This window comes from Equus quagga, chromosome 11 (assembly GCF_021613505.1).
Source record: "Equus quagga isolate Etosha38 chromosome 11, UCLA_HA_Equagga_1.0, whole genome shotgun sequence".
Taxonomy (NCBI): domain Eukaryota; kingdom Metazoa; phylum Chordata; class Mammalia; order Perissodactyla; family Equidae; genus Equus; species Equus quagga.
In genome coordinates, this window is record NC_060277.1 from 93010659 (window position 1) to 93024614 (window position 13956).

The 13956-nt window shown below is 48.4% G+C and overlaps 1 protein-coding gene across 2 annotated transcripts in view; it reads left to right on the top strand.

Annotated features, from left to right (window-relative positions):
• The first annotated feature begins 5249 nt into the window (after window positions 1-5249).
• SOCS7 (suppressor of cytokine signaling 7) overlaps window positions 5250-13956 on the top strand; it is a 29908-nt gene continuing 21201 nt past the window's right edge. For both annotated transcript variants that reach the window (XM_046676118.1, XM_046676120.1), the window contains exons 1-2: window positions 5250-6323; window positions 12927-12991. In XM_046676118.1, coding sequence (XP_046532074.1) covers window positions 5350-6323; window positions 12927-12991 — 1039 coding nt within the window. In that variant the 5' untranslated portion in view covers window positions 5250-5349. The remainder of the gene's footprint in view (window positions 6324-12926; window positions 12992-13956) is intronic.

Below are 13956 nucleotides of genomic sequence, written 5' to 3' on the forward strand. Positions count from 1 at the left end.
CCTCGGGGCAGCTGTCAGGGACCCTGGGGTCCAGGCTGCCTGGGGGATCTGGCGGCAGGAGAGCCCAGGCAGAGGCTGGCCGCAATCTGGGGCTGCCTGCCTCCACGCCTCCTATCCTCGCTTTCTCTCTTCCTCTCTCTCTCACGCTGGCGCTGTCTTGCTTGTTTTTTCTTCTCTATAACGTCATCAGCTGGCTTCTGGACGTAGGCATGAGGGCTCTTCCCCCTTCTCTCTCAGTGTGGCCCCCTATCACAAACCCTCTAAATCCTGGCACACCACTCTTCCCTCCCCCTCTTATCCAGTATCTAGGCCCCCTCCCCTGACTCCCCACCTCACATCTGCTCCAGAGAGAGAGAGATGGGAGGATAGAGGAAGGGAACAGTTGTTCTCTCTACCTCTCCCCCTCCCTCTGCCCTTTGCTCCATTAGGAGAGATGGGCAAATCCGGGATGGGGTGCCATAGCAACCACAGATGAGCCTATGCCCCTCTCTCCGCCCCTCTGCTCCACTCAGCCTCCTGGCAGCAATTGCGATGGGCATGATAAAGGGCCAAGCTGCATCTCCTGGCAATCTGCTCTGGCTGCCTGTACCCCCTGACACTGTGCTGCTGACTGGAATTGGAGATTGGGGATGGTGAGGGTGGGAAAGAGAGCCTAATATCACCACAATTAATCTTTGTACAGACTGTGGCAGTTTATAAAGTGTTTTTCACGTGCGTCATCTCAATGAATCTTCCCCACAACCATGGATGGTAAATATTCTTAACCCCATTTTACAGATGCAGACACTGAGGCTCACAGACTCACCCAAGACCACGTAACTGCCTACTTTGAGTTGAGACTCAAACCCAGAGCTCTGACTCCCCTATACTGTCCCATCAAATCACCACCGTCATCTTGTTATGTTATTCAACCTTGGAGATCTTAATAAAGCCTCATTACAGAGGAGTAAATCAAGGCCCAGAGAGGGGAAGGGACTTCCCTAGGACCACATTCTTGTTCAGGACAGAGCAGGAGCCTCCACGAGGTCTCCACCTCCCAACCCAGGGGTACCTTCCTTCTCCTGCACCGCAGAGTCAACAACCCAGCTGGTGGCGGGGAGGGGAGACATCATGGGGGCAGGGAGAAGAGAGTGAGCAAAGTTTCGCCTCCACTTCTTCCATCTTCATTTTGTCATCCTAGACTCTGCCTTATTCCTTTCTTCATGAAAACTGTGCCTAACCTATTCTGCTCTTCCTCGTTTTCTTACTCCTCACATCCTTCCCTCTGTTGAACATCATAACTGGGGGGCCCAGAGTTAGCACTGTCTGAGGCAGCCTCCTTGGATCCGGAAGAGTGTGGATTCTTGCGGGTAGCCGCAGAATGAAGCCCCTGCCCCCCCCCCCCCCACCACTTCCATCACCTTTCCACTGCCAATGTGCTCCCACTCACCCTGCGATCTGGCCCCACCTGTGCATGCTGTCTCTTGGCTTCTTCCCTTCTCACTCTGTCCCCTACAATCTTAAACCTTTAATGTCTCTGATCACTGAGTGTATGTAGGAAGGGATGGGTGGTGGTTGCTAAAAACTTCCCTTGCTTTACAGGTGGCCTCTGCAAACAACAATTCTGCTTTAGAACCCTAAATGGGAATGTAAGGTGTGGGAGGAGGGGAAGGGGGCTAGAGGACACCCCCAAGCAGAATCCTTATGATGGAAGAACTAAGAGTGCCTCCAGCCCAGACCTTTCTCTAATACAGAAGGAAACTAAAACTAAAAGTGAATGTCAGCAGAGTGACCTTCTCCAGGCCGTAAAGCCATTGAGTGGTCAGTGGGGTCAGACCTGTATCACACATCCCTGGCTCTCTCCTTGGCCTCTCTGATAATGTGTGTGTTAACAGAGAGAGGATGGAGGGGAGCAAGTGACCCATTCCACGTTCTCGGTATGACTGGTTGCCATTAGCTGAGGGCCAACAAAACACATTAGGTGAAGACAAAACAGTAATTTGTTTTTTCCTCCAAGAAGCTTTTAATAATAATAACTAATGTCTTTATAGTGTTTTAGCATTTAGATGTAAGTTTTCACTTAATCCCCACAACAGCCCCATCTAAGGGGGATTATTATTGACTTATTCTTACAAATGAAACAGGTTCAAAGATGCTTAATTATTTGCTCTTGGTCGTACATCCAGGAAATGGCACGATTGGGACTCAAACAAGATGGCAAGTTCCAGAGCGGCAGGGACTGTACCTGTCCCGCTCATCCCGCAGCCCTGAAGCATAGCCCACTGCTGGATGACTGGGGGAACCTCAGGACTGGCTTAGGTCTCTGAGTTGTTCTCCACATACCTGTTGAACTGAGGGTCCTGCCACTGCAGGAACCACTGACATAGCCCTCAGTGAAAGAGGTATGTGTGGACACAAAACCCACTCAACAAACACAAATACAACTCATACAAAGATACACTCCCTTTGCTTGGAGCTTAATTTTCAATGTCTTTTCCAGGACCTGGGCTACAGGCCTGGACATTTAAGAAAGTGAAAAAAGGCAGCATTCCTTGCCCTGCCTTACAAAGAGCCTGTGTGTGTCCCCCTGAGCCTCTGTGCTCTGGGCAGGTGGCGATACCCCAGGTGGTGGACATGGTCAGCCTCCCTCCGGGGCCAAGAAGCAGCTGGACAGCAGAGGGCGCTGCCGAGCTACACACCTTGCATTCATGGGGTAATTTGTTCCAGGGCCAGAGACTTTTCCAGAGACAGCCAGGGATGTTGGGTGGGGTGTTCTGTGATCCTATAGCAATTTCATTTCTTTTCTCCAGGAACCTGAGTGACACCTGAGAGAGAGAGGGTAGAGAATAAAATCTTTGGAGTCAGACAGAGCTGGTCTTGAATTCCACTCACCTTTTTGAACTCTGACCCTAGGTGAATAACTCTCTGAGCTTCAGTTTCTTCATGAGCAAGGAAGGATATTACTTCTTTTGTGCACAATTAGAGATAGATTTGTATCAGGAGCCTCCTACAAGGTGTGAGGTTGAACCACCATTCCATGCTTAGGTATCAAGGGCCAGACACAGTCCTTGGCACTGGAGAGTCCATGATGGGGAAAAAGCAAACATAGCCCTGCCCTCCTGGAGCTTACAGCTTAGTAGGGAAGCTAGACTTTAATCAAATAACCCCACAGAGAGATGACAAATGACACCTGTGCAATACGTGCAACAAAGGAGTGGTCTTGGAGCTCAGTGAGGAGGAAGTGCCTGGGCAGGGAGATTTCCCTGAGGTAGTGAGGAGTGAGCCCAATCTAAAGGATGAGTAGGAGTTTACTAAGCAAAAAGAGAAGGAAAAAGCCTTTAGAGAAAAAGGAATAGCTTATGCGATGGCCATATGTGTGCGAGCCAGACACAGGCTAGTACAGGGGAGAGAGCAAGGTGGAGCCTGGTGGGAAGTGAGGCCAGAGAGAGACAGGGGTCAGACCCCCACAGGCCTCCTTAAGGAGTTGTGTCTTTAGCCTAAGAACAATGGGAAACCATGAAGGGTTAGAATCACAGGCTATGGACAAATTTCCATCTTAAAAAGGGCTCTCTGGCTGCAGGACTCATAGCAGACCCTTAACCCTCTTCCCCTCGATGCACCCTCAGGTACTAAAGTTGCTAAATTCTGCTGGCTGATCCTCCTCATCCCTTGCATCCCTCAACATCTCTCATGGAACAAGTGCATTTATTTCCTAACTGGCCTCTCTGCCTCCAGTCCCATTGCCTCTACACAACAAGCTTGATCTTACTTGATCTTCACAACCTGCCTGCAAGTAAGCAGAGCAGCAATCCTTATCCTTTTGCAGATAAGAAAAATGAGGACTAGTGGTGCTGTGGAGCTGGCTCATACAGGCTTGTGAAAGCCAAGTGTTAAAATTTCAGGAATTTTGCAAGCCCGTTGTTAGACCCAGTCACTATTAATAATTAAATTGAACAATCATAATTAAACAAATATTAAAATCAAAGATGTCAAAACTCATCACTTCCTAATAATTTTACTACTATTATTTACCCATGCTCTCAAGGTTATTTATGTTGTTGTATTTGCATGATGAAACTACTACATAATGGTATGCTACTGCTCATCTCTTTCCAACTCTGTGTTCAGTAAAGTCAAGTTGATAGATTGAAATCAGCCATGGTGGGAGTATTTACACCATGGAAATCCGCAAACGCTGCAAATGAAAGCCTTGATTTATTTTGTCGATTATCTACATTTAAGAAAGTGATGGAGAAAATGTTAATTCAGATTTAAAATTTAATATGTTATATCTATAGCTTATACATTGTGCATAGCACAAAAATTGAGGAAATGTACTTTCAGCATTTGAAAATCGTTTTCTGAGTCAGCAAAGGAGTCGCTCTCATAACTGACAGTTTTTCTCTTTCCTCTTACATTGACATAGAGGAAAATATCAACCAACATTCATTCATGTCGCAGTTACACTCCTCCATCAATTGAAACCACAGGTCGGCTACCCACACAAGAATTTGGCAAAAATCAGTGTGCAAGGGAGAATCAATAGGTTCTATTATGTGAAATCAATTGGTGAGAACTATGTGAGAATCAATTGGTTACATGAAATCAGCAATTGTATGTTATTATTTGTAAATTGTGTACTACACATCCTTTACATCATTATAATTTATAAACTTATGTACTGATACATATGTGCATACATTCTCCTTTTCCTCCCAGAGAGTCGGCTGTTCAACATTTAGCAGCACACTGGGTGTAGAACACATTATTCATGTGTCATTCCATATTCACTGATGCCAGGAGGATACAGTTAGTCAATGAAGAAATGACTCGGCCACGGTTACACATCGCATAGCGGCATAGGCGGGACCAGAACCAGAGGTCCCCTCTAGGCCAGCGGCTCTCCCAGGACCAGACCGGGCTTTCCGCGGCCGCTCCACCTGACCGAGAGGGGTGGCTTCGGCCTGAGCGCCCGGGAAGTGAAAACCAAGAGCCGGGGTAGGAACCAAGAACCAGGCGTGAAGCAGTCCTCCGCCAATAGCGGCCCAGGCCGCGTGCAACGTCACGCTCCGTGGAGGCCGGCGCGAGCACGCCCCGGGGAGAGGGGCGTGGTCACAGCCTCCCGGAAGTGACGCCATCCGCGGGGCGGTCCTCGGCGGCGGCGGCGGCGGCGGCGGCGCGAGGCCTGCGCTCGCGCTGGGCTCGCCGACCGCCCCCCCCCTCCCCCCCGCCCTCCTCTAGGAGGCAGAGGCCGCGGCGGCCGTTAGCGCTGTCGCTCCGGGGGCCGCGGCGGGCGGGGCTCCGGCGGAGCCCGGCCTAGTCCCCACCCCAGCCCGGCTCCCAGCCGCCCGCCCTCCCTCCCTCTCCCCGATGCAGGGGGCCGAGCTCCGGGATGGCGAGGCGGCGGCGGCGGCCGCTTCGTACCGCGTCCTGAGCCGCCTGCTCGGCTATGGAGAGGCGGCCCCCGAGCCAGGCCCGCCGCCGCCGCCTCCGGGCCATGGTCCCCCGCCGCCACCCTTCCTCGCGCGGCCCGGCCCGCGGGGCTCCCGGCCGCCGCAGCTGATGGTGTTCCGCAACGTGGGTCGGCCGCCGGAGGAGGAGGACGCGGAGGCGGCCCCGGAGCCGGGACCCTCGGAACTGCTGTGTCCCCGGCACCGCTGTGCCCTGGACCCCAAGGCCCTGCCGCCGGGGTTGGCGCTCGAGCGGACCTGGGGCCCGGCGGCTGGACTAGAGGCGCAGTTGGCGGCTCTGGGGCTCGGGCAGCCGGCGGGACCGGGAGTCAAGACGGTCAGTGGGGGTTGCTGCCCGTGCCCGTGCCCCCCGCAGGCGCCCCCTTCGCAGCCCCAGCCGCCTGCTGCCACCCCGCAGGCCGGGGAGGACCCCACGGAAACGAGCGACGCGCTGCTGGTCCTGGAGGGCTTGGAGTCGGAGGCCGAGAGCCTGGAGACCAACAGCTGCTCGGAAGAGGAGCTCAGCAGCCCTGGCCGCGGAGGAGGAGCGGGCGGGCGGCTTCTGCTGCAGCCCCCAGGCCCTGAATTGCCCCCGGTGCCCTTCCCGCTGCAGGACTTGGTTCCTCCAGGGCGCTTGAGTAGAGGGGAGCAGCAGCAGCAGCAGCAACCTCCCCCGCCCCCGCCTCCTCCTGGGCCCCTCCGGCCCCTCGCGGGCCCTTCTCGGAAGGGCTCCCTCAAAATCCGCCTCAGTCGCCTCTTTCGGACGAAGAGCTGCAACGGTGGCTCCGGCGGTGGGGATGGGGCCGGCAAGAGGCCTTCTGGAGAGCTGGCTGCTTCAGCTGCGAGCCTGACGGACATGGGAGGCTCCGCGGGCCGGGAGCTGGACGCGGGGAGGTGAGACCGCCTGGGGGCTGGCTGACAAACTCTCTCTCCTTGTTTCATTTCCCTTTTATTCTGTTGCTAACACGATCCTGACAATTCTTATGGGCTCCATGAGGAGGCAGAGACTTGGGGCTAAAGGTGGTGACATCGCCCATTGGGTCAGAGCTAATTATGGGAACAGCTCTCGCTCTTAAAGAGTTCTCCCCGGTGACACCTCTCAGCTGGTTAACGTCTCTCTAGGTGGGAGGTGATTTGAAACCCTCCTCCCCACCCCCACCCTGGCCCAGCTTTTAAAGTTTTTCCAAGGTGCTTGCCTACCATTACACTTGGCGTAGAGGTTGCTGGAAATGTTTGGCCTTTGGGGCAAAAAGTTGTTGTTGCATTTTGACCACCTTATTATTCTGTGTATCAGCACCCCACCCCCTTCTCACCACCACTCATGCATATAAATGATGTGACAAACTTGTGCAGTTGGAGGCCAGCAATCAATTGGGTGTCTCTCTTCGAAGTGTTAATGTTTTCCTGGTTGGTCCCTTAGTTATATTGGTATCTCAGGCGTGTGTGCTGACCACCGTCTGTGAGAATAGAAAATGGTTTTGTTCTCAAGCCCAAGTGAGAATTCTAAGTATGAGGTATAGACATTGGTGGATGAGTTCTAGGCCAGTTGATGAAAATTCCAAACTTAGACATTGAGTTTTTTTCTTGCATTTCTGGAGGGTGGATTGCTGTCTGACATCCCATGTTAGGTCTGTAATATCGGTTTAGAAAACTGTCAACTTTTGTGTCAATGAAATGAGACTTCCCTTGTGGTGACTGCTGTTGTGGTTTGTGCTACTGAATGGGTTCTTAGAAAGATTGGAATTGGTTTTGGTGCAGGTCATGTGATGGATTCTTGAGACGCTAGCAGCCACAACCCAAGGTTGAAGAACAGGCAGACGAATAAATTGAGAACTTTACTGTGCACCAGAATCACGTGGGGAGCTTTTGGAAAAGATCACTATGTCTGAGTGCCCAAGAATTTTGCATTTTTAAGGCTCCCCAGTTGATCCTGAAGTTCTGACCTGAACTGGGAACCACTCCTCTGTGGACTTCTCTTTTCAAGGGAACTTGGATACTCCAAGAAGGAAGTGTGGGGTCAATTTGTCTTTGCTTCCCTTTCTGAACAACTGCTCAGGGGCTCATCTTGGGGATCAGACCAAACCAGAACTCCTTAAAGGAATCAGTAGGTTATGCGTGTTGCCCCTGCAGGTAGGCCTGTATCTGCATCTGCCTTCCAGTGAACTCATGCTGAGAGCTTAGGTCTGGAAAAGTGTATGGCTGCTGAAGCAGCTTTTTTTGTAGGTAGGCTCTGCAGTCGGTGCTCCACTTACCAGGACAGATGAAATTTTCATCAGATGGGGGGGAGGGTAGGATTGAAGCTGAGGGTAATGACATAGGATAGATTGCTAATTTTCTTGTGGTTTGTCTTGCCTTTGTTCCATATTGACCGGGACTTGGTCTAAGATTCTCGAGACGCCAAATATGAGGTGTGGCGTGAAATTAGCTACTACGTCTAATAGATTAGAAAGAGGAAAAGGCATATAACATTATACGGTTTTTTGCCTTTGGAAGCAGAATTTAATGGTCATTGGTTGCTCTGTCACCAACTCTCACACTAAGCACAATACAGATTTCTGCTGCCGAGCAAATTGGGCTGTAGCTCTGCAAAGAAGCTTAGTTCAGGGCACTGGAGAATTACATTTTTTGGTCCAAGGGCTTTTTCTGATGAATTGGAGAAGAGCTAGGTATTTGAGTGTGAACGTCTGGTTGACTGCTGTTACGAGGCGGCAGGTTGTACAGGGAATGTGAACATTCAGATTCCATTTAGAACTCCCAACACCAGCTGTGGGGTGCAGGCCAATTTTTTTCTTCTTCCTGCTTCCCCGTTTTTTTTCATCTGTAAAATGGGAGTGATTCCTGTCTTGTTCTTTTCCTTATAGGAATAGAGTGAAGACAAGAGAAATTGAGATGGAATATTTTGTGGAGAAGTAACAAGATGGAACTGGTTATTTTATTTATTTTTTTTCATACTTAGGATTTGGTGCTGTTAGATTTGCTTGCTAGCTTTTCCACAGCTTACTATGTGCCAGTCTTGCTGGCAGCCTTGCAGCTGTGAGAAACTTGGTAAGTCTGGCTAGGGTAGTTGTGATTTCTATGGATCTGCACCTCCTAAGTCAGTCTGCCCTGTTGGGAGAAAGGATGAGTTTGGGTTTTTAGCTTGTTCTCTTGTTTTGATTGGTAGGACCTGGAAGCCATGAGAAATGTCAGTCTTTTGCCAGAAGGTAAATGCCTTCCTCCTTATTGTTGGTTGGAGTTAATTACAACTTTCTGTAGTCTTTGCTGTGTAATTTGGGGCTTCTACAGTAACCCCATGATTCTCTTTGCTCTTCTCAACATCTACCTTTCCCACAGCTATCACTAGAAAGTACTTCCTAACAATCATTTTATAAGGCTTAACAGTTTCCATATTTTAACATTAAGCACACTTTAGTTCCTTTCAGATGCTTTAGTCTGCTAAGTGGAACTGCCTGAACATACTGAGTCTCAGATCTAGTAAGAGTTAGCTTAGAGAACTCTCTTCAAGTGAAGGAAAAAATGGGCCCACCAACTAATCAGGTTTCTGTTCTGGAGAACTGGGCTAGGCCTTGTAACACACATATGTTGGAATTCAAAGAGCTGGGCTTGATGCCTGTGGGCCTCGGTGTAATATAGAATTGCTATTTCAGGAAAACCAGTGAAGTTCCCTTGTCTGTTTCACATATGTTGAGCCGATTATCTTCCTTTGTATTTGGTGAGAAATAGCATTTAATCTGACCTTTTTGATTCATCACATAATACACACTTGGTTGGAAATGGGTACCTTGTTAATTTTTCAAGATTTGTTTTTTCCCAGTTAACAGTTGAGGCTATTACTGGCAGTCTGCATAGTTGTGAGGTAGAAAAATGGAGAACAGTTCTGCAGTGGTTTCCATCTATTTGTTAGGGGAAAAGGTACAATTCTGGAAGAGAGGCAGGCTGCCTTGGCATCAGTTTGGGGCCCTGCTGTCATGGACAGACCTGGCACTTGTGAGAAACCCTTTTCTCTGTTTCCTGAGTCTTCAGGTCTGAGGGGATCTTTTTGAGAAATAGCATGATGTGCTGAGAGCAAAATGATTTTACGGTGTGGTGAGGAAGTTCTGACTTTATGTTTGGGTTTTGGGTCCATACTCTGTTGATCTTTTCAACTATTTTTCCATGAGGTGGTTGTGGTTGGCAGCTCCCTTTTGGAATGAGCAACCTGACTTCAGAAGTCTCTGTCTGTCCATTTGAGCCTATGTCTTTCACTCCTTCACATTTTCCCCACTAACATCATTCCTAAGGTTTTAGGCCTTGGACTGTGCCTCCTGGCCTCTCCCTGGAAGTTCTCTCCATAGGTTCTTTAGTTTAGTTTATGATGGAGTTTTGGATCTGACCTTGCTGCACAGATGTCTGTGTATTGGAACTAAAAATGAACACATGGTTTTTGTGCCTGTAGCACATGAACAGACACTGGCTTATGATGTGTTGGAAATGGCACAGGCTGGCTGACTTGGCACTATGCGTTAGCAGGGGCAGAGGTACATTGGGGCCACAAAACCTGATATTTGGACATCTTGGTTTGGAAGTTACTTTAGAAAAGGACATGTGTAAGTCCTAGGATGTCAGTAGAGGGGATTTATGGACAAGAAGGGGAGAGCATTACTATTTTATTGTTTATATTTTGGTTTCAAGGAATTTGAAAAGTGGCCAATGGTTATATCAATGTGTGGTGGGCCTGTCTAGTCTAATACTTTTAACTCCTTTTATCCCACAGATCTGTTGCCATACGATTAGTAATTTGCAGAGTGGAAGTGGATGGAGACATTCTGTGTCTTTGTTACCTGCAGCATAAGCAATGCGTAGCTCACACAAAGGACTGCCAGCCTCAAAGAGGGCCTTTGCCTGATGTCTTCTGCTGCCCCTGTCCTGTTCTCCCACCTGAGGCATAGCCCACCAAATCCTACCCCACCCCACCCCTCAAGTCTTTCTGCTGCTGAGATGCAAGTGGCCCACTGGCAAAGTTACAGTGGCTTAATTTTGTACCCGAATGCTTGTAAAGATAATCTGGGGAGGAATAAGATAACATCAGAATGTAGTATAGAAGGGTTAGCTAAAAATGTGATCCAGAGCAGTAGCATTCATGTTGTTCTCCAAGAACAGCTCAGAATGGGCTTTTATCATTTTAAATGTTTCACATATACAAAAGGAGATATATAAATTGTATATACTATAATAATAATGAAATGCATACCTAGATTCCCATCACTAAGCTTAACAAATAGAATGTTATCAGTATTTTTGAGGACCTCCGTGTGTTGCTTCCTGATTATGTCTCCCTGCTCCTCCCCATAACTACCATCCTCAATTTTGTGTTAATCTTTCCCTTGCTTTATTTTTTTATAGTTGTCTAGATTGGTCTTTTCGTGAATGACTGCAATTAGAATGTGCTCAGGATCCTTGAGACTGCTTTGGATTTTTAGTTGGATGATCTGTCCCTGGAGAGAGAGGGAGTGCTCATATTTATTATTAGCCTTTCAGCCTCTTAGACCTTCTACCTCTCCGAGCTTCCAGCTCTGAGACCCCCTTATTTGCCAGAAAAAAACATCCCAGGGCTCTCAAATGGCTCTGCCTGGGTTTAGATTCATATGTATTTCTTTTTCTACATCCTAGAAACTATGATTTTCTTCTTCAAAATGCTGGGTGCGGGGGAGAAGATGAGCTGGAGTGAGAAGGCCTCCGCAAGATGTGTGCGTGTGGGTACTGCCGTTCTTCAGGGCTTGGCACAGAGGAGACTTGTCCTCAGCACGGGCAGATGGCAGAATAATGCAGCTTCCTCTGAGAAGAGGCAGACAGCCAAATGGCTGAGGTGTGAGCCCTTTGAAAGGCCAGTGCTTTAGGTTTCTACTTACTCAGTTTTAATGTTGTGCCCACAAGTTATCAAATAAAAATCAGTTTGGAAGCTCTTCAGCAGCCTTTAAGGTTCATGTCCAGTGGAATTAACTTTCCACCCCAGCCCTCTGGAGTGTTGGAACTAAGCTGCAGACTGTCCTGAGCAACTTGTATAGACAGACGGACTGTGTGTGATTGTGTCGTGTTTTGAAGCAGCCACCTCTCCTCTGAGTGCTGTGGGCGGGGCGTTCCTGGTAGGCACCGTCATTTCGCTTCTTAAGTCTCAGCCTGGAGGAGGTTGCAGAGGGAGTGGAGATAGGCCAAGGGAGGGAATCCAGCATCTCGCCTATTTCTGAGTAAGGTCTTCACAGTATGATTTTGAAATTTTGTTTGAAGTGAGTTCTGAGAAGCTCAGACATCTATGTTACAACATAAAGGCGTAAAGATCTTCCAAAGTCAAATAATTTTAAGTAGGGTTTGCTTTGCTTCTGCCCCCCTTTATTGGTGCGGTTGATAGTTGAAAAACATTTATGTTTTATTTCGTCCTTTGGGTGAGAGTCATTTCGGAAGGTGAGCCAGCTACAATGCCTGGCATCAGGCACTCAATTCTGGGGTAGGATTTTTTTTTTAAATTCTGGTTTATTGAGGTATAATTTATATACCACCTAAAATTTACCTTTTTAGGTGTCCGGTTCTATTAATCTGGACAAATGTATATAGTTGCTATAACCTCTACCACAATTAAGATAGAGCATTTTCATCCCCTCCACAAGTTCTCTCTCCTGATCAATTCAGTCATCCTGAGGTGAGTTTTCTGAGCTTAGCACATTTCTAGCCGGAAAGTCTTTGTCAGAGTCTTTTGAATTTCTTTCATTTCTTGCTGAAAAACAAGTTGAAATTGGTACAAAGTGAAGTTACCTTTGGTCTGTCTTTTCACAGGAGATCTGGCTTTTCAAGCTGGTTCCCTGGAGCAGCATCAAGAAGTCATGGGGGAGTGATGTGACCGGCAGCTCAGAGAGGGGAAGGGGCCATCTTTAGGTGCCAGGCAGAGCCCCTAACCTGTGGAGGCCCCCTTGTTAGCTGATGGCTTTGCCCCATGGCTTGGGGCGTTTGGGTGGAAGTCAGAGCTCTTAGTGGTTGAAGAGTGCATGTGCATCTTGTAGTGCTGTCCTCAGGTCCAAGTACGGTCCCTGGTTCACGCTGGGACCTCCTGCTCCCAGGGGCAGGCCCAGAGGGAAGGCTCTTCTCTGAGATGGCACCTGTTCAGGTCAAGATCCTTTCCTTGGCTCCCATATGAAAATCAACTCTGCATCTGACTTTGTTCCTCTAGAAATGGACTTGCTGTTTATCACCCACGGTGTTTTACTCCTTCACTGTGCCGGGTATGGAGAGATCCAAAGGGATGCTCGTTGCTTTGTAGGCTGGTGAATTCTGTAGCCAAATCTATTTAAGAAATTGCCTTAATTATTTCATTCTCCTCCTTTAAATTGTAGGCTTTATTACAGAAGTGTTGCTGACAATGACTAGGGTTTGGTCTGTTTCTCAGTGCATCTGGACTCGAGTGTCGTGTGATTGAAGTGCACGTGTGCTCATTCCCCTTATTTTCTCTTGTGCTTTCTCACCCCCTAGGAAACCCAGGTTGACAAGAACTCAAAGTGCCTTTTCTCCAGTCTCCTTCAGCCCCCTATTCACAGGTAAGGGTGCTCTTCTTTTTATTCTGGCATCTGAAGCAAGAGTGTTCTGAGACCTGTCAGGAAGCACTTGCAGATGCATCACAGAGGGAGCTCAGGCGCATCTGCAGTTATTTTCTTCATTCCGTGCCCGCTGGGTTTGGGGCGAGGCTATTTTTGTGGTGTGGCATGTGTTCTTGACTTTGAATGCTTTATGGTTGAAGGTAGAGACTGCTTGCTGGTCATTAGGTGGCCCTGCAGTTATGCAGTGCTCAGTTGAGGGTCACCACATATAAATTAAAAATAGAAAATTACAAATTTACAGGTTCACAGTGCATAAGGGACTCTCTAGAAGTCATGCAATTACTGTCCCCGCTTCCACGGGAGTTATGGATTATCTAATAAATGTGACCCATGATTTTCTGATCTATTTTTTAAAGACTTTGGGCAGCGGGGATTACATGAACTCTTGTCTCACCCATTTTAGGGCTAGTAGTTCTTGCAGCTGTTAGAGCTCTTCATTGTGTCTAATTTAAGTCTCTCCTCTTATAGTAGGGCACGCAGTTGCTAAAGTAGGAAAGTGGTTGAATGTCTTTTGGGCAACTGCCTTCTTCTGTCCTGGGGAACTTTTTCAGGGAGGGTACATCTTGTCACATTGGTCCGATGTAAAGCTCCTGCTTGAATAAGCTGTGGAAAAGAAGGTCTTCAGCACCCTGCCTCAAATCCCAGAAACTGAGTGCTCCTCAGTAGTTATGGCTGAGAAGCCTTTAAAAAAATCCCCATTTCAAACTCTTTTGGATATTGTGTCCCTCAAAAAGCTGATTGGAAGAATTATGATTTGGGAATGGACATTCCTAGAAGATGTTAAGCAGACTAGTGGGACCCCCATTACTGCATAGACTGCCGTGAGCTGTCAGAACAAGTAAGTCGATGCCTGTAACAGGCACAGGTGGAGAAGGAAGTCTGTTTTTGCCCCAAGCCCAGAATTA